The sequence below is a fragment of the Salmo trutta genome, chromosome 19 (assembly GCF_901001165.1).
Source record: "Salmo trutta chromosome 19, fSalTru1.1, whole genome shotgun sequence".
Taxonomy (NCBI): Eukaryota; Metazoa; Chordata; class Actinopteri; order Salmoniformes; family Salmonidae; genus Salmo; species Salmo trutta.
The window spans coordinates 53,436,968-53,464,177 of NC_042975.1; the positions used below are offsets into that span (position 1 = coordinate 53,436,968).

At 41.7% G+C, this 27,210-nt stretch overlaps 1 protein-coding gene and 1 non-coding gene across 2 annotated transcripts in view; one reads left to right on the forward strand and one right to left on the reverse strand.

Moving 5' to 3' along the window:
- vtnb (vitronectin b) overlaps nucleotides 1-27,210 on the forward strand; it is a 52,984-nt gene that overhangs the window by 23,507 nt on the left and 2,267 nt on the right. Inside the window, exons 4-5 of the mRNA XM_029701737.1 lie at nucleotides 14,260-14,399; nucleotides 14,910-15,066. Coding sequence (XP_029557597.1) covers nucleotides 14,260-14,399; nucleotides 14,910-15,066 — 297 coding nt within the window. The remainder of the gene's footprint in view (nucleotides 1-14,259; nucleotides 14,400-14,909; nucleotides 15,067-27,210) is intronic.
- trnaa-ugc (transfer RNA alanine (anticodon UGC)) lies at nucleotides 23,426-23,500 on the reverse strand. The gene has a single exon. It is a non-coding gene; the product is annotated as a tRNA-Ala (tRNA).

A 27,210-nucleotide genomic window follows, 5' to 3' on the forward strand; every position in this document is an offset into this window, starting at 1 on the left:
TCCTTAATACAGACCAAAAGATTTTAGCAAAAACTTTGGCTAACAGGCTGAGCACTTTAATTGGCAAATTGGTCCATTCAGACCAGACCGGCTTTATCCCTAACAGAAACTCATTCTTCAATCTCAGGCGCCTATTCAACATTATGTATTCTCAGAGGTTACCTAACGTGGACTTAGCCGTTATATCTCTTGACGCTGAAAAGGCCTTTGACCAAGTTGAGTGGCCCTATCTATTCAAGGTCCTACAGAAATGTAATATTGGAGATGGGTTCATAAAGTGGATCCAGCTTTTATATAGGAACCCCTGTGCGAGAATACTCACTAACCAATCATTGTCGCCCCGATTTAACCTTCACAGAGGGACAAGGCAGGGTTGTGCGCTATCGCCTATGCTCTTCGCCCTAATTATTGAACCTCTCGCTCAAGCGATCAGATCTCATGCAGCAATACACGGCTATAATACTAAACATACTCTAAATAAGATTTCCCTATACGCAGATGACATTCTCCTCTATGTAACAGAACCCCAAGATAGTATTTCAGCTATTCTGGAGGTGATTAATTTGTTTGGTACCTTCTCGGGATACAGAATAAATTGGAACAAGAGTGAATTAATGCCCATTCGGTTGCAAAACACCTCCTGGCTAGAACATCTTCCAGTTAAGCTGTCTTCAGATAAATTTACCTACCTTGGAATTGTAGTTACCAAACAATACTCCTTACTATTTAAAGAGAATTTCCCCTCTCTGATGCAAAAACTTAAGGCAAACATACAATTTTGGAGAACTCTCCCAATTTCTCTGCTCGGAAGAATTAATGCCATTAAAATGGTCTTCCTCCCACAACTGCTCTACCTATACCAGAACATCCCAATATTCATACCTAAATCCTTTCATAAACAACTGGACTCTATTATCAATCCTTTCATCTGGGATTATAAAACACACAGGATAGGTAAAAAACACCTCTGTAAATCCAAGATGGAAGGAGGATTGTCTCTCCCAAATTTTATATTTTACTACTGGGCCGCCAACCTCCGCGCTGTTACGTTTCTGCTGGATGACGCACTCCCGCCATCCAGCTGGCTTAGTATGGAGCGAGAGGAGTGCCACCCCTTCTCTATTGGTGCTGTGATTTTGTCACCTGTCAATCTGGAGATGTCACTTTACCGTAACAATCCTATTATACATAGCACAGTCCGAATCTGGAAGCAAATTAAAGTCCACTTTGATCTTAGACCAATATCATTCATGCTTCCTGTTGCCAGGAATCCCTCCTTTGCCCCCTCTAACCTTGATAACACCTTTGAGCGGTGGGGAGAGTTGGGGATAAGTACCATAGGGGATTTATATATAGGGGGAACCTTTGCTTCCTTTGAATCGCTGAGGGAAACTTATAATCTTCCCAGAAGTAACTTTTTCAGATACCTACAGATTAGAGACTATGTTAGAAAATACCTCCCAACATTTGGGAATGCTAAACCTTCCACGTTTGACGGATGCATAAAAATATGCCCCACCTCAGACAAACTGATATCTCGTATATATGATGCTTTTCAATCTGTTAGCGCACCCTCTACTGATGCCATTAAGGCAAAATGGGAGGAAGAACTAGGGACTGACATTTCGGTGGCAGACTGGGAAGATAGCTTGGTGTATATCCACACCTGCTCCATTAACTCCAGACATCGTCTCATACAATTCAAGGTATTACACAGATTACACTATTCCAAAACCAAACTGCATAGGATATTTCCTGGGACATCCCCTATGTGTGATAAATGTCAGGCTGAGCAGGGTACACTACTCCACTGCTTTGCCCTATGCTCTAACTTGTATTGGTGTATATCCACACCTGCTCCATTAACTCCAGACATCGTCTCATACAATTCAAGGTATTACACAGATTACACTATTCCAAAACCAAACTGCATAGGATATTTCCTGGGACATCCCCTATGTGTGATAAATGTCAGGCTGAGCAGGGTACACTACTCCACTGCTTTGCCCTATGCTCTAACTTGTATGGGTATTGGTGTGGAATTTTTGGGGTCCTCTCTGAAGTTCTGGAGACTTCAATAGACCCAGACCCGCTTCTGATAATCCTGGGAGTGTCCGATTCCCTAAACGGATTAACCAACTCCCAAAAACAGCTCATCTCTTACAGTCTCATTTCGGCAAAAAAATTAATCTTGTTGTTTTGGAAAAAGAGGGAAGCGCCCTCTACCAAATTATGGCTCAGCGAATTGGCAAACACTGTACACTTAGAAAGAATTAGATATATTTTGAACAATAAATTAACATTTGATCAAATCTGGCAGCCTTTCCTCTCTTACTTGGACCAGGCGGTGCTGTGAATTTGCACTTAACGCACTCTCAATTGTCATACGGTAATCTACCTTTGGGCAGCGTGTGCTGGCCCCGCCACCCGAGCAGTTGGGAGGGGAATAGGGTGGAATAAGGGGGGATAAAGTGGGGGGGCTACATCGACCCTTTTTTTTTTTTTTTTCTAGCTGTCCTTGTTTTGTATGTCTTGTTTTGTGCCCAGAACTCTGGGTCTTTTGGTTAATGTCTGTTCTCTTATGTTTAGATAAGAACTGTAAACTTGTCTTTTATACCTACACACCATTCTTGTGTATGTGTTCAATAAAAAATATTTGAACAAATAGTTATATTGACTACGTCCGTCGTCGCTCGCTCATTAATGTCTTAATCAAAATTACAGATTGCCTCTTATCCGCTTGTCGTCCCCTTATGCCATAGCTTGTACATCTCAATTGTCAGTAGAAACACATTTGTTTAAGCAAGTCAGCCATATCAGCTATGATTTTTTAAAAGGCAGTAAATGAGTCTGAATGAACTGCCAGACAAAGCTCCACTGATAGCCAGGTGTAGCAGTGGTAAGGTGTTGTGACTGCTGTTGGGACTGTGCTGTTGGGACAGCTTTATGTAGGCCCTAACAGTTTGTGGGCACTGTTTCTCACCGTTATAGTGCAATTAATATATTGTGGCTTTGCTGGCATGCATCCCACAATTGTTTTTACCCACCAAGATTTACATGCTAAAATCGCCCGATTGGGTGTTCCATTATTCGACGACTCTATGGGAAAGTTATTTTATTTTGAATAGCCATGGAGTAGTCTTGGTGTCTCAGAACAATTGGTTATCAATGTACAGTTTACCGACTAGGAGAGCTACACGTTTCCCTTTTAGTCTATTCACAGAACGTTCTACAATTTCCTTCGGAAACTGATCATTGATACCTATTTTTGTGCCAGCGAGTATTTTTCCCACCCTTATTTTATCTTTAAAGAATCCAAATTTGGCAATGAGGGCACTAGTATCGCTGTCCTCTCTGTCCGAAACAGTGTACATATTCGAGTTTGACAGTATCGCCTGGAGGAATTCTTTCTTATGAAGGAATTCTTTCACCACACTCTCAGGATCTTCACCCTCATCTTCTTTAATACAATTAAGTACCCGATTTTCTCGCATAGATCTAATCTGTATTCGAAGTAAGGCTTCTCGCAAAAACATGTTCTCCTCTTTAACATTTGTTTTAATAGTATTGACTATACCTTTTTAGCTTGTTTGTTTCTTTCTCCATTGTTGCAGCTTTTTTGTCACTCATCTCGAGGTTCGCCTTCATCTCCTTTATAGCTTTACTGACTTGTTTAAGTATGTCCAATTTATAATTTATCAACTTCAGCAAGTAGGGTTCTACACTTACCATTCTCGGCGGTGAAAAGCATAAATCGTCTGTGTCCGTCGAGGAGTCCATTTTTTTCCCCCGGGATTGGTTCTCCATGCTTACTCTCCAACATGTTTTGGTGTTGATTGTATTGGTGATATTGGTCGAAACATTTCTCTAGTCTTAAAATGTGTTTTGTGTTGTTATCCAGATTGAAGGTTATTGCCCACGAGTATGTGGAGTGAAGTGCTAATATTTTGTCAGATATTTTCACGCCTACTCCTGCTTCCTCCTTCCGGGGCTCGACATCGCCGGTCTACTAACCAACGGCACACTTGTTCCCCATCATTAAGCACACCTAGTCATAATTTTCTCTTTGATTACTCCCCTTTTATTTAGCTCTCAGTGGACATCAGTCATTAGGTGGTATTGTTTTCTCTCACGTTCAGCATGCTTCTCATTTTGTTTCATTTCATTATTAAACTCACCTTCTGCACCTGCTTCCTGACTCCTGGCGTATATGTTACAGATATTGAATATTGCGTTTTTATCTTGAGGCATTCTGCACCGCTGTCTTTCAGTCCGCCATTTTCTAAGCGTTTTTGCCATAGCCCCTTCCTGTCGAGAGCTACTTTGCCACTAAGCCTCTTGAGCCAGCACCTTCCTCTACTTAAGTATATTAAAAGCAAATACTTTTAGACTTTTACCTGAGTAATTTTCTATTAAAGTATCTTTACTTAAGTATGACAATTTAGTACTTTCTTCACAACTTTCTACCATTAATGTTTACAACTCGGAAAGCATTAAGACAGTTTTGTTAAGAGCTTGGCCTCAAGCAACTTCTTTGAAGGTGAATTCACAGTAGGGGGAAACCTAAAATGTTTGTTTTGAGTTACAACAGCACACTGACAATATGCAATGGAAAGACAAGGGGTCTAATGGGCCAAAATGAAGGATAAAATAATCAATTTGTCCCCGTGTTTTTTTTAGAGGGGGTAGGGGGCATTGACAAACTGTGACCAACTTAGTGGCATTGTGGTTAGTGTCCGCCCTGAGATTGGAAGTTTGATCCTTGTCTGAGTTAACCGAAGACTGTTAAAATGGGACCCAATGTGTCTTTGCATGGCACTCAGCATTAAGGAGATGCTCTTCCAGTTCACACAAGTCAAGGCTAGTGAAAGGCTACTTATTTACTTTACTGAGGGGCTGTCTGGCCCTCCTAGACCCCAAGATCCTGCCATTATTGGGTCAGTGGGTATTGACTTGTTTGGCGCCCAAGGTCTCCCTGAAGAGGATGGTGCTCCTGGTCAACTAGTAAGTCCTGAGGAGATTCTGTGGTTATTGTGGAATATGTGGTTATTAACTGTACATGTTGCAATCCCAGCCAAACGTACAAACTGTACAAAAAGATGCCTATACAAAGTTTATATTCCCTGTAACTTTTTTCCACATTTTGTTTCGTTGCAAATTGTCCTTCAGTTGGTAGAGCAGGGCACTTGCAATGCCAGGAATGTGGGTTCGACTCCCATGGGGGACCAGTATTAACAAATATGAAAATGTATGCACTCACTACTGTCAGTCCCTCTGGATAAGAGTGAATGCTAAAATGTACATTTAATTTACATTTTTCTCATTGATCTAAACAAAATACGCCATAATGTCAAAAGTGAAATAAAGATTCTACAGATTTTTACAAAGTAATGAAAATGTAATAACTAAAATATAAAAGTAGCATAAGTATTCACCCCTTTGTTTAGGTAAGTATAAATTAGTTCAGAAGTACACACAACATGTATGTATCAGGGCTCCCAACTGGCGCAGTGGTCTAAGGCACTGCATCTCAGGGTAAGAGGTGTTACTACAGTCCCTGATTCGAATCCAGGCTGTATCACATCCGGCTGTGATTGGGAGTCCCATAGGGCGGCATACAATTGGCTCAGCGTCGTCCGGGTTAGGCCGGGTTCACCCGTCATTGTAAATAAGAATTTGTTCTTAACTGACTTGCCTATTTAAATAAAAGGTTAAAATAAAAAAATATATAATTTAAAAAATTATATTTGTAAGGTCCCTCAGTCTAGTATTGAAATTCAACCACAACTACAAAGACCAGGGAGCTTTTCGAAAGCCTCATTTAGAAGGGTAGTGATTGATAGATGGGTAACAATAACAAATCAGACCATTGAATATACAGTGACTTGCGAAAGTATTCGCCCCCCTTGGCATTTTTCCTATTTTGTTGCCTTACAACCTGGAATTAAAATAGATTTTTGGGGGTTTGTATAATTTGATTTACACAACATGCCTACCACTTTGAAGATGCAAAAAAAAATTCATGATGAAACAAACAAGAAATAAGACCAAAAAAACTGAACTTGAGCGTGCATAACTGTTCACCCCCCAAAGTCAATACTTTGTAGAGCCACCCTTTGCAGCAATTACAGCTGCAAGTCTCTTGGGGTATAAGCTTGGCACGTCTAGCCACTGGTATTTTTGCCCATTTTTCAAAACAAAACTGCTCCGGCTCCATCAAGTTGGATGATTTCCGCTGGTGTACAGCAATCTTTAAGTAATACCACAGATTCTCAATTGGATTGAGGTCTGGGCTGACTAGGCCATTCCAAGATATTTAAATGTTTCCCCTTAAACCACTCGAGTGTTGCTTTAGCAGTATGCTTAGGGTCATTGTCCTGCTGGAAGGTGAACCTCTGTCCCAAATCTCTGGAAGACAAACAGGTTTCCCTCAAGAATATCCCTGTATTTAGCACCATCCATCATCATTCCCAGTCCCTGCCGATGAAAAACATCCCCACAGCATGATGCTGCCACCACCATGCTTCACCGTGGGGATGGCACCATGCTTCACCGTGGGGATGGTGTTCTCAGGGTGGTGAGAGGTGTTGGATTTGCACCAGACATAGCGTTTATCCTTGATAGCCAAAAAGCTCAATTTTAGTCTCATCTGACCAGAGTACCTTCTTCCATATGTTTGGGGAGTCTCCCACATGCCTTTTGGCGAACACCAAACATGTTTGCTTATTTCTACGGTAAAGTAACAAGGGATGAAAATTAAGTTAGTCTGCTAGCCAGAGGCTTGTACTTTTCGGCCCCGATTTTGCACCCGGGCTTGTACAATTTGTGGTCTACTAGCCCAGTGCCCAAATTCCTGAACTTCCATCACTGAAAAGTAACCTTACTTTAGCATCTCTAGACCTTTTAGTTTCCCGCAGTTGTTGGTTAAATAAATTCGGGCTGATGAAACAAATAGGGATACGTTATATCTATATGATACCTGTGATATCTATATGAAATGGCTTCAATGGTGGTCTGGTGGTACCCATCTTAATCAGCCTCTGGCTCAATATCTTTCTGCCCCTCCTTGTCGGTTTGCAGAGCCTTGTGCAGCAATTCTGTGATGTTGGACTCTAGAAGGGTGAGAGAGTGTAAGCTGGTCTTTCTGCCCAACTCAACCTTGTTTGTCTTTCATAACTATAATAATAATAGCTCTGGGTGACCCATCATCTCCACATTGGAACACAGTCAAATGAAATCAAATTGTTTTTGGCGCATGTGACAAATACAAAAGGAGTAGACCTTACAGTAAAATGCTTACTTGCAAGCCCTTAACCAACAAGGCTTTAAGAAGTTAAGAAGAAAATCATGTTAAGTAAAAAAAAAGTAACAAATAATTAAACAGCAGCAGTAAAATAACAATAGCGAGGCTATATACGGGGGTACCAGTACAGAGTCAATGTGCGGGGGTGAGGTAATATGTACATGTAAGTAGAGGTAAAGTGAGCATGCATAGATAATAAAAGAGTAGCAGCAGCGTAAAAGAGAGGTCTGGGTAGCCCTTTGATTATATGTTCAGGAGTCTTATGGCTTGAGGGTAGAAGCTGTTAAGAAGCCTTTTTGACCTAGACTTGCGCTCTGGTACAGTTTGCCGTGTGGTAGCAGAGAGAACAGTCTATGACTAGGTTGGCTGGAGTCTTTGACAATTTTTAGGGCCTTCCACTGATATCGCCTCTTATAGAGGTCCTGGATGGCAAGAATTTTGGCCCCAGTGATGTACTGGGCCGTACGCACTACCCTCTGTTGTGCCTTGCGGTTGGAGGCCGAGCAGTTGCCATACCAGGCAGTTATGCAACCAGTCAGGATGCTCTTGATGGTGCAGCTGTATAACCTTTTGAGGATCTGAGGACCCATGCCAAATCTTTTCAATCTCCTGATGGGGAATAGGCTTTGTCGTGCCCTCTTCACAACTGTCTTAGTCTGTTTGGATAGTTTGTTGGTGATGTGGACACCAAGGAACTTGAAGCTCTCAACCTGCTCCACTGCAGCCCCGTTGATGAGAATGGTGGCGTGCTCAGTCTTCCTTTGTCTGTAGCCCACAATCATCTCCTTTATCTTGATCACGTTGAAGGAGAGGTTGTTGTGCTGACACCAGACGACCAGGTCTCTGACCTCCTCCCTATAGGCTTTCTCATCGTTGTTGGTGATCAGGCCTACCACTGTTTTATCATCGACAAACTTAATGAGGGTGTTGGAATCCTGCCTCGCCATGTAGTCTTGAGTGAACAGGGAGTACAGGTGGGGACTGAGCATGCACCCCCGAGGGGCCCCAGCTTGGCAGATGTGTTGTTACCTACCCTTACCACCTGGCGGCGGAACCGTTAGGAAGTCCAGGATCAGTTGTAGAGGGAGGTGCTTAGTCCCAGGGTCCTCAGCTTAGTGATTAGCTTTGAGGGCATTGTGGTGTTGAACACTGAGCTGTAGTCAATAAATAGCATTCTCACATTGGTGTTCCTTTTGTCCAGGTGGTTTCTGGTATAATGGTGTTGATGTGAGCCATGACCAGCCTTTCAACGCACTTCATGGCTACAGACGTGAGTGCTACGGGTCGGTAGTCATTTAGGCAGGTTACCTTAGTGTTCTTGGGCACATGGACCATGGTGGTCTGTTTGAAACGTGTTGGTATTACAGACTTGGACAAGGAGAGGTTGAAAATGTCAGTGAAGACACTTGACAGTTGGTCAGTGCATGCTCGGAGTACACGTCCTGTTAATCCGTCTGGCCCTGCGGCCTTGTAAATGTTGACCTGTTGAAAGGTCTTACTCACAACAACTACGGAGAGTGTGATCACACCGTCGTCCGGATACAGTTGATGCTCTCATGCATGCTTCAGTGTTACTTGCCAGCTCGTCTGGTAGCCTCGTGTCACTGGGCTATCGTTGGCTGTGCTTCCCTTTGTAGTCTGTAATTATTTGCAAGACCTACCACATGCGACATGCATCGGAGCCGGTGTAGTACAATTCGATCTTAGTCCTGTATTGATGCTTTACCTGTTTGATGGTTCATCAGAGGGCATAGCGGAATTTGTTATAAGCTTCCGGGTTAGAGTCCCGCTCCTTGAATGCGGCAGCTCTACCCATTAGCTCAGTGTGATGTTGCCTGTAATCCATGTTTGTGTACTCCTCAATGCCATCGGAGGAATCCCGGAACATATTCCAGTCTGTGCTAGCAAGACAGTCCTGTAGCTTAGCGTCTGCTTCATCTGACCTCTTTCTTATTGACTGAGTCACTGGTGCTTCCTGCTTTAGTTTTTGTTTTTAAGCAGGAATCAGGAGGATAGAATTACGGTCAGATTTACCAAATGGAGGACGGGGAGAGCTTTGTACGCATCTCTGTGTGTGGAGTAAAGGTGGTCTAGAGGTTTTTTCCCCATCTTGTTGCACATTTAACATGTTGAGTTTTCCTGCATTAAAGTCCCCGGCCACTAGGAGCGCCGTCTCTGGATGAGCGTTTTCCTGTTTACTTATGGCCGTATACAGTTCATTGAGTGCGGACTTAGTGCCAGCATCGGTTTGTTGTGGTATGTAGACAGCTACGAAAAATACAGATGAAAACACTCTTGGTAATTAGTGTGGTCTACAGCTTATCATGAGATACTCTACCTAAGGTGAGCAAAACCTTGAGACTTCCTTAGATTTCGTGCACCAGCAGTTGTTTACCAGAGGCCGCTGTTCTCTCCTGCCAGAAAAACATATAACCCACCAGCTGTATGTTATTCATGTTTTTGTTCTTCCACGACTCAGTGAACATAAGATTTTAAATGTTTTAATGTCTAGTTGATAGGATATACGTGATCGTAGTTTGTCTATTTTATTAACGATTGACTGTACATTGGCTAATAGGACCAATGGTAAAGGTAGATTACCCTCTTGGCGACGGATCCTAACAAGGCACCCAGATCTTCGTCCATGATACCTCTGTCTCCTATGAATGACGGAGATAAGGGCCTTGCCGGGCATGTGAAGTAAATCCTTTATCGTCCGACTTGTTGAAGAAAAAGTATTCCTCCAGTATGGGGTGGGTAATTGTTGTCCTGATATCTAGAAGCTCTTTTCGGTTATAAGACATGGTGGCAGAAACATTATGTACAAAATAACTTACAAAGGGATGATTTCAGTTTGTTAGCTAGCCACCGGAGGACAACGACACAACGCGATGCAACAATTCAAGTTTTTTCTGTAAATGACGTTTGGCTTGTAATTGGTATGAAGCCAATCCAAACTGGCTTTTCTTGACACTTTTTGTTTTGGTGCAACAGGACCATTCACAGTTGATCTCCCTCAGTTTAGCCCAACGCTGATTGGCTATTTTATTTATTTTTTTATCAAGGGACGCCAAATGCTCTCTGGTTTCCATTGCATTCAATGCTGCGGGCGGCAACAATGTCATACTCTTTTTGATCAGACAGCATCAGATAGATGGCCAACACTCGCTCGGATGCTTTCTCCGGTGAGATACATTCAGCTTCTTGTGAATTTCAGTAAAATGATGAAACACAGAGTTAAACCTGTTATGGCTAGGGGTTCCACTAGCTGAACCCCTCGACAATATCCAGTGAAATGGCAGAGTGCGAAATTCATATTTTAAATATTTAACTTTCATACATTCACAAGTGCAATACACCAAATTAAAGCTTAACTTCTTGCTAATCTAGCCATCGTGTCAGATTTCAAAAAGGCTTTACAGTGAAAGTACACCATACGATTATGTTAGGTCAGCGCCTAGTCACAAAAAAACATACAGCCATTTTCCAGCCAAAGAGAGGAGTCACAAAAAGCTGAAATAGAGATAAAATTAATCCCTAACCTTTGATGATCTTCATCAGATGGCACTCATAGGACTTCATGTTACACAATACATGTATGTTTTGTTCGATAAAGTTCATATTTATATCCAAAAATCTCAGTTTACATTGGCGAGTTATGTTCAGTAATGTTGTGCCTCGAAAACATCCAGCGAATTTGCAGAGAGCCACGTCAATTTACAGAAATACTCATACACTTTGACGAAAGATACACGTGTTATGCATAGTGTCGTGTCTTTGGCTATGCCGGATTAAGTGATATGACATGCTATCCTATAAAATCCTTTCTCTGTAATTAATATCACCTGATTAGCTAATCATGTAAATGTAATTAACTAGAAAGTTGGGACACCACGGAAGAGTGTTTATAGAGCCGTTATCTTCTGAATAAACTCTTAAAGACTTAGTAGTATTTTACATCGATAGCAGTCAATATTAATCCTCATCTTATTTTCAGTCTCATATGAAAGTTGTAAATTCTTGGTTATCTTCACGAACCCTGGCTAACAAGTTGAATCAGCAATACAAAATTGGGTTTCATTCTTTATTTACCAAATACCTAAACTAATCACACAGAATTACATATACACAGAATACAAATGTCATACAGAAAACGTCCCTGGTGGACAGAACCTGTATGAGGCTTGTTACACAAAGAGAGGGGGTTGGGCTTGAATGAAAGAGCGAGAAGACTGAGGAACAAAGGGAGAAGCTGTGCTATAGTAAATACATAATCTTATGCATTCTAAATAACCACCCATTTGGAAAAGGAAAATGCAATAAATATTTACTCTGAGCTGCGCTTCGGTAGGTTGGTCGTAGATGCTGGCCGGGTTGGCCAACAGAGATCTTCCTGTCCTCGGAAGAATGTCTCTGGTGGTAAATTGTATACGTTGTAGTATCTTCGTTGTGTGTTAGACTGGATCCGTCGTCCGTCCTTTCCTAGCCCACGTTTACAGTGGCCGCTGCTAACTCAACGGCTAGGAAGTATCACTTCTGTACTGAATAAGAGTTCCAAGTTCATACCATTCGCAACCAAAGCTCACGCCGAGGTTGGCTTAGTTCTGTACTTGACATGTGAGTCCTTTTAACGCAGAGGCTGCAGACCTCACGTACCCGGAACAGGCTGGTTACCTTTTCGTCAAAGGCTTATATAGTGGAGAGGGAGAAGGGTGTGTTTCATCGTTTATAACCCATGTCTCTTCACAGGGGCGGGCCACTGATTAAGCAGGGCACTTTCCTTATGAAAACCCAATTCTCTCATTTGGAAGCTAAAATTACATTTAATCTTCTAACAAACAGTTTCAATATCAAACATTTAAATTGCACAACAATTCGATGTGAATCTGATTTCCCAGGTACAGTTTATGTCGTCCTGTCATCAGTCATAATGTCTCAGATGACAACCAAACTAACACCCATACTCATTAAGTTCCAACGCATATTTCCAACTGGTTCTATTACCGAAATATGGTTCCTTTCCCCCACTTGTTTGATGTTCCCAGACTCTCTATGTTTAACAAGGCTATTCGAGAGTCCTTCAGTTGGGTCAGAGAGAGAGGGGAAGGGAGAAAGGTATTTATGGGGGGTCATAAACCTTACCCACAGGCCAACATCATGACAATAGTATTAAAGATAAACTTGTCCTTAATGCAACCGCTGTGTCAGATTTCAAAAAAGCTTTACGGCAAAATCACACCATGCAAAAATCTGAGTACAGCGCTTAGCTACCAAAACAAGCCATACAGATACCCGCCATGTTGTGGAGTCACTAAAAGTCAGAAATAGCGTTATAAATATTCACTTACCTTTGATGATCTTCATCGGAATGCAATCCCAGTTCCACAATAAATGTTTGTTTTGTTCGATAAAGTTCATCTTTATGTCCAAATACCTCCTTTTTGTTCACGCGTTTAGTTCACTAATCCAAATGCACAAGGCGCAGGCACAAAGTCCAGATGAAAAGTCAAAAAAGTTCCATTACAGTTTGTAGAAACATGTCAAACGATGTATAGAATCAATCTTTAGGATGTTTTTATCATAAATCTTCAATAATATTCCAATCGGACAATTCCTTTGTCTTTAGAAAGGAAAGGGAACGCAAGCTCACGCTGACGGCCGCGAGCAAAACTTAGCTCATGGCATTCTGCCAGACCCCTGATTCAAACAGCTCTAATTCTCTCCCCCTTTACAGTAGAAGCCTGAAAGAACGTTCTAAAGACTTGACATCTAGTGGAAGCCTTAAGAAGTGCAATATGACCCCATTTACACTGTATATTGGATAGGCAATCACTTGAAAAACTACAAACCTCAGATTTCCTACTTCCTGGTTGGATTTTTCTCTGGTCTTTGCCTGCCATATGAGTTCTGTTATACTCACAGACATCATTCAAACAGTTTTAGAAACTTCAGAGTGTTTTCTATCCAAATCTACTAATAATATGCATATCCTAGCTTCTGGGCCTGAGTAGCAGGCAGTTTACTCTGAGCATGCTTTTCATCCAAACGTGGAAATACTGCCCCCTAGCCCAAAGAGGATAAAAGATAGATTTCTTTATTGGTCAACTTTTGGTGGAAGCCTGGTTTCCTTTGGCATCCATGAATACACACCACTGATCTTTCGGAACGTAACGTTGTCAAGCACAGGTGCCAGTTCTGGTGAGAACTGCCCATAATCACAAACAAATCCACAATTACATACACAGCAGTGAACCCTCTGAGAGGCAAACAATCAACAACTTATTTGGTTTAGACAGCGATTGTTTCGGCAGATACCTCTGCACATCCATTCTTTGTCTCTTTTACTCACTGTGCTAACCACGTCCAGTTGGGCCCATTCATTAGCGCTTGGGCATTCATTCATGAATCCCAAGTCTTCCAAATGTAGTAGGGTAGCGTGCAAAATCCATCTCAAAATGTTCAACTTGAATGTAGTGGCAAATACCCCAAAAGTTATTAATGACACTTACTACTAGGGACCTGAGGATAATTCCAATGCACACAACCTCCCCCCAAAAAAAGTATTAGGAATCAAAGAATGCGAAAGAAACCATTTCAATAATCCAAAAACAAACAAAAAGAACATGGTTGAATATTCTCTGTGCTCCCAGGTACACTAGTTCCCACCCACACAATCCCCTGGCAGCCATATACAGTATAACCAAAGCAGACAAATCAAAATCAGGGGGGGGGGCAGCCAGGTGCACAACAGGTAAGAACAGGGAGGTATGAGGATGAAATTAATAGAACACAAAACATGAAAAATGGCTCCTACACTATCTTCTTCTTTATATCTACATTCTCACTGCTTCTCTGTTTCACTTTCTTTCTTTCTCTCCCTGTCTCCATTCTTTCTTCTCTATGACTTGTTCTGTCTCCCTGTCCTGGTGAAAACAAACATGCTCTGTCTCCTACAGGTGATTATTTCTTCGAGCTCGATGAGAGGGCGGTTGTCCCCGGTTACCCCAAACTGATCTACGACAAGTGGGGCATCAGAGGACCTATAGATGCCGCCTTTACTCGCATCAACTGCCAGGGCAAGACCTACATCTTCAAGGTAGGCTACCACCTTTCCCACCACTCACAACACTGCCATAGTATCCTACATCTTCCCCACCACTCACAACACTAATACAGTGTCTTGCATCTTTAATCTACCACCTTTCCTCACCACTCACAACACTGACACAGTGCCCTGTTAAAGGGATAGTTCATCCCAAAGTCAAAGTATGTCAGACGTTTTCACATCTCAAAAGTAGTGTTAAGCAGTGCTTCCCATACCTTTCCTCATGTACCCCCAGCCAGTCTACTGCTTTGATGTATTCCAGAACTAGCACAGCTGATTCAAATGGTCACATTATCATCAACCCCTACATTAATTGAATCAAGAATGCTAGTTCTGGAATTAAGAACAAATCACTGGGCTGGCTGGGCGTACTGGTTTGGGAAACATTTGTCTAAACTTCAGCTGTTGTCTGCTTAACAGGAAAATATGGCCTATGAAACTGACGTTGACTATTTAGTTTGATTAAGACTCATTGCTTTGCTTTCACTTGTCTCCTCTCAGGGAAATAAGTATTGGCGTTTTGAGGACGATGTTCTGGATGCCGATTACCCTCGGGACATCTCTGTAGGGTTTGAAAAGGTTCCATCTGACGTCGACGCTGCCTTCGCCATACCAGCACCCGGTCACCATGGCAAAGAGAAGGTCTACTTCTTCAAAGGTAACATACACGCACTTGGCACAAACATCAATTCAAGGTCTTGTCCACATTAGTTCAGCTTAATTTAATTGAAATGATGAGGAAACAATGTTGATTCAACCAGTGTGGGCCCAGTGGGCAGAATACTGGTAATGTGTGAAACACCTGAAACATAGTGTACTGTGATGAAACCCTTGAGGGGATTAATCACTTAACTTGAACTGACTTCCCAGAAAACCAAAATTGATTCTGTGAAAGTTCCCAGAACTTTTGTTAGGTTGCACCTTCCTAGGTGTAATCAAAGTGGATTTGGAGGGCCAGTAGGAGGCACTCTTTCCTCTGGTCAAAAAATAAATTAAACATGTAATATGATGTAATATATATATATCCAAATGCCACAGGGCAGTGACTGGGGACATTGCCCTGTGTAGGGTGTTGTCTTTCGGATGGGACTTTAAACGGGTGTCCTGTCTCTCTATGGTTACTAAAGAGCCCATGGCACTTATCGTAAAAGTAGGGGTGTTAGCTCCGGTGTCCTGTCTATATTCCCTCATACCATCATGGCCACCTAATCATCCCCTGCTTCAAATTGGCTCATTCATCACTCCTCCTCTCCCCTGTAACTATTCCCCAGGTCGTTGCTGTGAATGAGAACGTGTTCTCAGTCAACTTACCTGGTAAAATTGACCTGGTAAAATAAGGATTGAATAAATAAAATAAATGAATAAAAATTCTCATACCACAAAAACTGTCCTGTCGTGATGATGATTATAACATGTTTGTATAAAACATTTGCCTGATGTTCCTATAACACATTTAGTCTGTTCTTTAAAGGTTCCCAGAATGTTTCATTAGGTTGTGGGAACAATCTGTTTGTAACATTGTGGGCACATCACAAAATATATGTTCCCAAAACACACAAATATCCAGTTGTGCAGATGATTATAAAATATTTTACGGTGCAAAACAAGCATTGTGTGGTAAGACACAAGATTACCTGAGAGGTTACTAAAACACTAAAACTGTGCAGTTCTGACATTCAGATAAGGTTTCTATCAGGGTGCACAAAACCTTCCTAGGTGTAATCTGTATCCGTGAAACTGCTCCTTAAAACCTCTATGGGACCGGCGGGACGAATTCGTCCCACCTACGTAACAGCTAGTGTCATCCTGTGGAGCGATTTTTAAAACGTTTGAAATGCTATTACTTCAATTTCTCAAACATATGACTATTTTACAGCTATTTAAAGACAAGACTCTCGTTAATCTAACCACACTGTCCGATTTCAAAAAGGCTTTACAACGAAAGCAAAACATTAGATTATGTCAGCAGAGTACCCAGCCAGAAATAATCAGACACCCATTTTTCAAGCTAGCATATAATGTCACAAAAACCTAAACCACAGCTAAATGCAGCACTAACCTTTTATGATCTTCATCAGATGACACACCTAGGACATTATGTTATACAATACATGCATGTCTGTTCAATCAAGTTCATATTTATATCAAAAACCAGCTTTTTACATTAGCATGTGACGTTCAGAAAAAGCATACCCCCCACAAACTTCCGGGGAATTTACTAACAATTTGCTAAATTACTCACGATAAACGTTCACAAAAAGCATAACAATTATTTTAAGAATTATAGATACATTACTCCTCTATGCACTCGATATGTCCGATTTTAAAATAGCTTTTCGGATGAAGCACATTTTGCAATATTCTAAGTACATAGCCCAGCCATCACGGGCTAGCTATTTAGACACCCGGCAAGTTTAGCCTTCATCAAAATCATATTTCCTATAAGAAAAATGGTCTTACCTTTCCTGTTCTTCGTCAGAATGCACTCCCAGGACTTCTACTTCAATAACAAATGTAGGTTTGGTCCCAAATAATCCATCGTTATATCCAAACAGCGGCGTTTTGTTCGTGCGTTCTAGACATTATCAGAATGCTAAATCACGGTCGTGCGCATGGCGCAGAACGTGTGACATTTTTTTCTAAATATTCCATTACCGTACTTCGAAGCATGTCAACCGCTGTTTAAAATAAATTTTTATGCAATTTATCTCGTAGAAAAGCGATAATATTCCGACCGGGAATGTGCAATTAGCTAAACAGCCGAATGAAAATACTCCACGGGGGCGAATCGCGCACACGCCTAATTCTGTTGTCCCCTGATGCGACACTTGGAAAAGGAGATAATGTGTTTCAGCCTGAGGCTGCCTCGTCATCGTTCAGGTTTTTCCCGGGTTCTGAGAGCCTATTGGAGCCCTAGGAATTGTCACGTTACAGCTAAGATCCTTACTCTTCAATAAACAGAGACAAGAAGAACGACTCCTTGTCAGACAGGCCACTTCCTGCATGAAACCTTGTCAGGTTTTTGCCTGCCATAGGAGTTCTGTTATACTCACAGACACCATTCAAACAGTTTTAGAAACTTTAGGGTGTTTTCTATCCAAACCTGAACAATAATATGCATATTCTAGCTTCTGAGTTGGTGTAGGAGGCAGTTAAAAATGGGCACATATTTCTTCCAAAATTCTCAATGCTGCCCCCTAGCCCGTAGAGGTTTTAACCCTACAAGTGACTTAGCCTAATACATAGGCATACTCAGACGAGAAATGGAAAAGGTTGTTGACAGCTTTTTTATATATTTTGAAGCTATACATAGTTTATGTTCCTGTTATAAACAATGGAGTAATACAACCTTATATACTGAACAAAATATTAATGCAACATGCAACAATTTCTAAGATTTTACTGAGTTACATTTCATATAAGGGAATCAGTTAATTGAAATAAATAAATTAGGCCCTAATCTATGGAGTGATGGTTGCTTATAATGGACCTCTGTACGCCTATGTGGATTTTCCATTAAATATCTGCAGTTTCCAGCTACAATAGTCATTTACAACATTAAGTGTCTACACTGTAGTTCTGATCAATTTGATGTTATGTTAATGGACAAAAAAATGTGTTTTTCTTTCAAATACAAGGACATTTCTAAGTGACCCCAAACTTTTAAACGATAGTGTATACAGCAACACCTACCCCATAAGCATTCCTGTCTCTTCTATAGATGTTATATCCTTGTATTGGTACTGCTGTATCATCAAATGAATTATCTAAGTGAGTCTGCGAAATGGCTAATATGTGACCCAATTCAGGAAACTAGGCGTATGTTGCAAGTCACGACTTCACAGGAGAGCCGTTTGAATGTATAAAATATATATTTTTTTTTTGCAGAAATGCCTTCTCGAACATATGAACTTTCATGTGCCTTAGTAACAAACTTGTATGCAATCTGTAAATACAAATAAAATTGTTAAATTACGAGCCTTGTTGGTTAAACCACAGAAAAAGTAAGCAACCTTCCCACTTGCCATGATTGGCTGAGATAATGAGTGGGCTGGACATGCCGAGAAATGAGTTCGGATTGGTCTGCCATATAGAAAGCTTCTCTCTAATTGAGCTCGTCAGTCTGCGTTGGTAATCCTGTTGAACACATCTTTTTTTAAATGTATTGTGTAGTTTAGTTGCATGAGTGTTGCTCTCCACTTTCTGGAGGATCAAGTTTTGAAATCAGTGGAATTAGAGCTAATGAGATGGAGAAAACACCTGTCTCTAGATTACATCTTCAAACTAAGGGCAACCGTGGTATGGCATTCCTGACAGGGAGACACGTCCATCATGCATGATAATGTATACATGTAAGATAGTCTAGCGTTAGCTAGCTACATTTTCAGATATTACACATTTTTAGTTTTGACAGAAAGTGGTTTCATTTCAAGCTCAAGTGTACTGTTATCTAAATCTAATCAAATTCTATTTGTCACATACACATGGTTTGCAGATGTTAATGCGAGTGTAGAGAAATGCTTGTGCTTCTCGTTCCGACCATGCAGTAATATCTAAAAAGTAATCTAACCTAACAATTTCACAACAACTACCTTATACACACAAGTGTAAAGGAATGAATAAGAATATGTACATGAATAAGCGATGGCCGAACGGCATAGGCAAGATGCAGTAGATGGTATAGAGTACAGTATATACATATGAGATGAGTAATGTAGGATATGTAACATTATATAAAGTGCCATTGTTTAAAGTGGCTAGTGAAACATTACATCAATTTTTCATTATTAAAGTGGCTAGAGATGAGTCAGTATGTTAGTTGGCTGTCTCCCTAGCTGACGTTATTATTCATATCCCAGAGCCGTTTGCTTTTCTAGTTAGAGGCTAATGTTAGCTAGCTAACATTTGAACCTGGTTGGTTAGTTCCCAGCACTGTGGCATTGTTGGCACTGTGTTCATTGTTATTTAACTAGCTAACATTAGCTGGCTGGCTCGTTAGCTAACATTATGTGACGCATGTACAACACCGGTTGAATATGCCCAATGTCTGTAAACGTCTACAAAAAAAGCATAATGAAATTGTTGCCAGCAGAGCTGGTTAGGCTGTTTTCATGTTATCCATAGGTAAACAAATTATCGGTCAGAGTGTCAAGTGTGCACTCGGAGAGTGAAACAAGATGGGTGGGGCTAAAGCTTAAGAGAGTGTGAACGATACTGAATGGGTGTAGACAAAAAAGAGCCCTTCACTAGATACCAAAACATTCAAAGGCCATTTTCTCAAAAGTGAGTTTACAAGCTGATCAACTTTCAAAGCAGAATTACTTTCCCGTTGTTCCTCGAAATGCAGTGTATGATATACAATTTTGAGTCTCTACTTTTATCCAATGTAAAAAACACAATTTTCAAATGTTGCTGCATAAGACTGAATCCAGGTGGTGAGTCACATATATGAATGTTATCTGATGTTAGGAAGTTATTTATTTCATGAAACTTATTTCTAAGGCTACATACGGTGCATTCATAAAGTATTCAGACCCTTTCCCTTTTTCCACATTTTGTGACGTTGCAGCCTTATTCCAAAATAGGTCAAATTCATTTTTTCCTCATCAATTTACACGCAATACCCCATAATGACAAAGTGAAAACAGGTTTTTTAGATATTGTTGCACATCTATAAAAAAAAACGTATTTAAATAAATATTCAGACCCTTTGCTATGAGACTCGAAAATGAGCTCAGGTGCATCCTGTTTCTGTTGATCATCCTTGAGATGTTTCTACAACTTCATTGGAGTCCACCTGTGGTAAATTCAAATGATTGGACATGATTTGGAAAGGCACACACCTGTCTATATAAGGTCCCACAGTTGACAGTGCATGTCAGAGCAAAAGCCAAGCCATTGGGTTGAAGGAATTGTCCGTAGAACTCAGAGACAGGATTGTGTCGAGGCATAGATCTGGGGAAGGGCTCCAAAAAATGTCTGCAGCATTGAAGGTCCCCCAGAATATAGTGGCCTCCATCATTCTTAAATGGAAGAAGTTTGGAACCACCAAGACTCTTCCTAGAGCTGGCTGCCTGGCCAAACTGAGCAATCCGGGGAAGAAGGGCCTTGGTCAGGGAGTTGACCAAGAACTTGATGGTCACTCTGACAGAGCTCCAGAGGTCCTCTGTGGAGATGCAGCACTCCACCAATCAGGCCTTTATAGTAGAGTGGCCAGGGGGAAGCCACTCCTCAGTACATGACAGCCCACTTGGAGTTTGCCAAAATGCACCTACAGACTCTCAGACCATGAGAAACAATATTCTCTGGTCAGATGAAAACAAGATTTAACTCTTTGACCTGAATGACAAGCGTCACGTCTGGAGGAAACCTGGCACCATCCCTACGGAGAAGCATGGTGGTGACAGCATCATGCTGTGGGGATGTTTTTCAGCAGCAAGGACTGGGAGACTAGTCAGGATCGTGGCAAAGATGAACGGAGCAAAGTACAGAGAGATCCTTGATGAAAACCTGCTCCAGAGCACTCAAGACCTCAGAATGGGGCGAAGGTTCAACTTCCAACAGGACAACCACCCTAAGCACACAGCCAAGACAACACAGGAGTGGCTTTGGGACTAGTCTCCGAATGTCCTTAAGTGGACCAGCCAGAGCCAGGACTTGGAACCCGATCAAACATCTCTGGAGAGACCTGAAAATAGCTGTACAGCGACGCTCCCCATCCAAATTGTCAGAGCTTGAGAGGATCTGCAGAGAGGAATGGGAGAAACTCCCCAAAGCTACGCCAAGCTTGTTGCGTCATACCCAAGAAGACTTAAAGCTGTAATTGCTGACAAAGGTGCTTTAACAAAGTACTGAGTAAAGGGTCTGACTCCTTATGTAAATGTGATATTTTTTATGTTTTAAAAACATTTGCAAACATTTCTAAAAAAAACTGTTTTTGCTTTGTCATTGTGAGGTATTTTGTGCAGATTTATGAGGAAGAAAAACAATTTAATCCATTTTAGAATAAGGCTGTAACGTAACAAAATGTGATAAAGTCAAGGTGTCTGAATACTTTCGGAATGCACTTTAACAGCACAAAGTAAATGGACTGTCCTGGGGCGGTCAAATGTGTGCTCAGTCAGAACTTCTGGGACTGCTCTAGTCACCCTCCCAATGAGTCTCTTGCACCAGACGGCTTACTTCCGCACGTGAGACTGGAACTCCTATCAGTTACAGATGGCGCTAAAGCAAAAACCTAAATGTAACTAACTTATAAATAAATAACAGTCATGGGTGCGTGTGACCTGATAAACCAATAAACTACATCCAACAAGAGTAGGAGATGGCGCCGGAGAAGAAGAAGATGGCGCCGGAAAAGAAGGCAGACGTTTTACATGCCCCGAGCAGATTGTTTTTTTGTTCAATTATGTTACGAACCCCTTTGGACCCGCAGTGTAGGGGGGATGGAAATGAGACCCGTAACATATCTCATGCAAATCATAACAGTGAAAAGGAACAGTGAGAACTAAAAGAAATCCACAGACAACCTAAACCTACCGTCAAACACTTTAGGTTTATTTCAAACACACGGTAATGGGGTGTGGGAAAAAGGGGCTGAGCTGGACCCAAGGAAAGAAATAATAAATATCCAAAAACCCCTAAGCTAGTCTTACTGGGTAAAGAACAGCTAGCTAACTAACCAATGAAATACAGTGGGTGGTCCGCCCAGTTCTAACTAGGGTACTTAGACAAAGTTTTCCTTCGGTAATGTATGCCCAAGGGCGACTTGGCTTGGTATCCCCTTTTCCCACCAACAAACAAACAGCCCTACACCACAGCAATACATACTCACATGATAACGGACAATGTGAGCTGTAGGCGCAAAAACAAATGAGATAGCGCCAGAGACAACTGCTTGGGTTTCTTTTAAACCAAGGGAAAGGGGATGTGATTGGGTAAGGGAAAAGGAGCAGGTGTGTCTTCAGATTGGCTGATTTGCGACTGATTACTGCCACCTGTGACTAGGTCAGAAGGAGAGAAAACAAATACACACAGGATACCTGTATCCGTAACAAATTATTTGCATTGTTTCTAACTTATTTCTTTACTTATTTTGTACATAATGTTGCCGCTACCGTCTCTTATGACCGAAAATAACTTGTAGACATCAGGATTGCGATTACTCACCACGGACTAGCAGAACCCTTTTTTTCCTTTCAAGATTCTGACGAGCCCGATGCGAAGGATATACTGCTTTCTCGGGAACAGGTCCCGATCCTTGTGATCTGCGTGAAGAGGAGGCTGAGAAAGAGGGGCCGGAGGGCGGGCTGCCATCTGAGAATTCATAGGCGATAGAATAAACCCCCACTTCCCTCCATTCTGCTAGCAAACGTGCAATCCTTGGAGAATAAAATCGACGAGTTATGCAGCAGATTAAACTACCAACAAACATTAAAAACTGTAACATCTTATGCTTCACGGAGTCGTGGCTGAACGATGACAATATCAACATACAGCGGCGTCTGGTAAACATACAGCGGCGGACGATGCATTTTTGTAAAAACAGCTGGTGAATGATATCTAAGGAAGTCTCGAGCTATTGCTCGCCTGAGGCAGAGTATCTCTTGATAAGCTGTAGACCACAATGTTTACATACCACCACAGTCAGAGGTTGGCACTAAGACAGCATTGAATGAGCTGTATTCCGCCATAAGAAAAAAAGAAAACGCTCACCCAGAAGTGGTGCTCCTAGTAGCCAGTGGCTTTAATGCAGGGAAACTTAAATACGTCTTACCAAATTTCTATCAGCATGTTAAATAAGCAACCAGAGGGAAAAATAACTATGGACCACCTATACACACACACACAAAGACCAATACAAAGCTCACTCTCACACTCCATTTGGCAAATCTGACCATAACGCTATTTACATTTACATTTTAGTCATTTAGCAGACGCTCTTATCCAGAGCAACTTACAGTAGTGAATACATACATTTCATACAATTTCATACATTTTTTTATTTTTTCTGTGCTGGCCCCCCGTGGGAATTGAACCCACAACCCTGGTGTTGCAAACACCATGCTCTACCAACTGAGCTACAGGGGGGCTATCCTCCTGATTCCTGCTTACAAGCAAAAATTAAAGCAGGAGGCACCAGTGACTAGATCAATAAAGTGGTCAGATGACGCAGATGCTACGCTACAGGACTGTTTTGCTAGCACAGACTGGAATATGTTCCAGGATTCCTCCGATGGCATTGAGGAGTACACCACATCAGTCATTGACTTCATCAATAAGTGCATCGACGACGTCGTCCCCACAATGACCGTACGTACATACCCCAACCAGAAGCCATGGTTTAAAGGCAGCGTCCGCACTGAGCTAAAAGCTAGAGCTGATGCATTCAAAGAGCGGGACTCTAACCCGGAAGCTTATAAGAAATCCCGCTATGCCCTCCGACAAACCATCAAACAGGCAAAGCATCAATACAGGACTAAGATCGAAATGTACTACACCAGCTCTGATGCTCGTTGGATGTGGCAGGGCTTGCAAACCATTACAGACAGTGTGATCACGCTCTCCGCAGCTGATGTGAGTAAGACCTTTAAACATGTCACCATTCACAAGGCCGCAGGGCCAGACGTATTACCAGGACGTGTACTGCGAGCATGCGTTGACCAACTGGCAAGTGTATTCACTGACATTTTCAACCTCTCCTTGTCCAAGTCTGTAATACCAACATGTTTTAAGTAGACCACCATGGTCCCTGTGCCCAAGAACACTAAGGTAACCTGCTTAAATGACTACCGACCCGTAGCACTCACGTCTGTAGCCATGAAGTGCTTTGAAAGGCTGGTCATGGCTCACATCAACACAATCATCCCAGACACCCTAGACCCACTCCAATTTGCATACCACCCCAAAAGATCCACAGATGATGCAATCTCTATTGCACTCCACACTGCCCTTTCCCACCTGGACAAAAGGAACACCTATGTGAGAATTGACTACAGCTCAGCGTTCAACACCATAGTGCCCTCAAAGCTCATCAATAAGCTAAGGACCCTGGGACTAAACACCTCCATCTGCAACTGGATCCTGGACTTCCTCATGGGCCGCCCCCAGGTGGTAAGGGTAGGTAACAACACATCTGCCACGCTGATCCTCAACACAGGGGTCCCTCAGGGGTGTGTGCTCAGTCCACTACTGTCCTGCCAGGCACGACTCCAACACCATCATTAAATTTGCCGATGACACAAGTGGTAGGCCTGATCACCGACAACGACGAGACAGCCTATAAGGAGGAGGTCAAAAACCTGACCATGTGGTGGAAGGACAACAACCTCTCCCTCAACGTGATCAAGACAAAAGAGATGATTGTGGACTATAGGAAAAAGAGGACCGATCACGCCCCCATTCTCATCGACATTGCTGCAGTGGAGCAGGTTGAGAGCTTCAAGTTCCTCGGTGTTCACATCACCAACAAACGAACATGATCCAAGCACACCAAGACAGTTGTGAAGAGGGCACGACAACACCTATTCCCCCTCAGGAGACTGAAAAGATTTGGCATGGGTCCTCAGATCCTCAAAAGGTTATACAGCTGCACCATCGAGAGCATCCTGACTGGTTGCATCACTGCCTGGTATGGCAACTGCTCGGCCTCCGACCAGAAGGCACTACAGAGGGTAGTGCGAACAGCCCAGTAAATCACTTCCTGCTAACCAGGACTAAAAAAGCATAAAACCAGGTGTATCAAAAATAATGATCAAATGAATTAGCCAGCTATTTTGAGAAACATTGAGAAATAATTTGGTAACTTTTTCAGGTCAAATTAACCAGTTATCTACCTGGTAGCTTGCTAGCTAGTTAGTTCCAGTGCCAGTTTCAAGTCTATCTAAACTAACTCGGAAATATGAAGACATTTCAGAATGAAAGTTAACTGGCTAGCGCATCATGATTTGTGACATTATATTAGCCATCTCATTTAGATTGTATTTTCACTTATTGCATCTGCATGCCTGTTGAGTTCTCCCTGGTGCACTCCTTCGTTCGTGCGATGGCTGCTCATTCTAAATTGTATAATCTAATCTGTTCAAAACAATGGCAGCATATGCAGCAGAAATAGGTGTATTTATGCTGTTGTTCAAATGCATAGAACGCTTTATAAATTATATCTTCTCAAAAAAACTACTGGTAGTTCAAAAACTTGGCACCATATTTCCGTCATGCTGCATATTTCTGTCATGATGTTCTGGGAACCTTTAAATAATGTAGACCAGGCATTAAAACCTGTTGGGGATAGGGGGCAGTATTTGCACGGCCGGATAAAAAACTTACCCGATTTAATCTGGTTACTACTCCTGCCCAGTAACTGGAATATGCATATAATTAGTATATTTGGATATAAAACACTCTAAAGTTTCTAAAACTGTTTGAATGGTGTCTGTGTATAACAGAACTCATATGGCAGGCCAAAACCTGAGAAGATTCCATGCAGGAAGTGGAAATCTGATTTGTGGAATCACATTCAACACTTTGCCTATGAAACACACTGTGAGTTAGGATTCATTTAGCACTTCCTAAGGCTTCCACTAGATGTCAACAGTCTTTACAAAGTGGTTTGAGTCTTCTATGGTAGAAACTGACCGAAAGAGAGGCTTGGAAAGTTGGTCATAGAGGGAGGGCCATTACTACTATGATGCGGGCGCCCATGGGTACCCTCTCATTCCGAAACGTTTAGTAAGACAATGCAATCGTCCGCCTTGAATATTACTGAAGCTCTGGTTGAAAAAGGCCCTAAAGATTTATGTTATGCAACGTTAGACATGTTTGAACGAACGTAAATATATTTTTTTGGCACATTCGTGACGACAAGTCCCGCGCGCTTCAGTACATTATGAGTAGCTTTCGGGAACGCGCTAACAAGAAGGAGCTATTGGAACATAAATTATTAACTTTTTCGAACAAAACTACATTTGTTGTGGACCTGGGATTCCTGGAAGTGCCTTCTGATGAAGATAATCAAAGGTAAGGGAATATTTACAATAGTATATTTGATTTTAGATGGTTCCAAGATGGCGCTAACCTGTATCGCCTAGCCTGTTTTTCTGAGCATACCACCTCGTTTATTGCAAAGTGTGATTTCCCAGTAAAGTTATTTTTAAATCTGGCAATGCGGTTGCATTCACGAGATGTTAATCTATAATTCTTTGAATGACAATATTAAATTTTAACAATGTTTTCGAATAGTAATTTTGTAAATTGTAGCACTGATTCACCGGAAGCATTTGAGGGAAAATATTTTCTGAACGTCACGCGCCGATGTAAAATGCTGTTTTTATATATAAATATGAACTTTATCGAACAAAAAATGCATGTATTGTGTAACATGATGTCCTACGAGTGTCATCTGATGAAGATTGTCAAAGGTTAGTGCTGCATTTAGCTGTGTTTTGGGTATTTGGGATGCATGCTAGTTGCTTTGAAAATGGCAGTGTGATTTTTTTTGGCTGGGTACTCTCCTAACATAATCTAATGCTTTGCTTTTGCTGTAAAGCCTTTTTGAAAATCGGACAACGTGGTTTGATTCAGGAGAGGTGTATCTATAAAATGGTGTAAAATAGTCATATGTTTGAGAAATTGAAGTTATAGCATTTATGAGGTATTTGTATTTCGCGCGACGCGATTCCACTGGCTGTTGACTAGGGTGCCTAGGTTCCCAGACAGGTTAAAGGAATTTCCTGTGCAACCTACTTTAAACATTGTATAAATGTCACCACAACTGAGCATATTTTGTGTTTTGGGGAACTTCTCT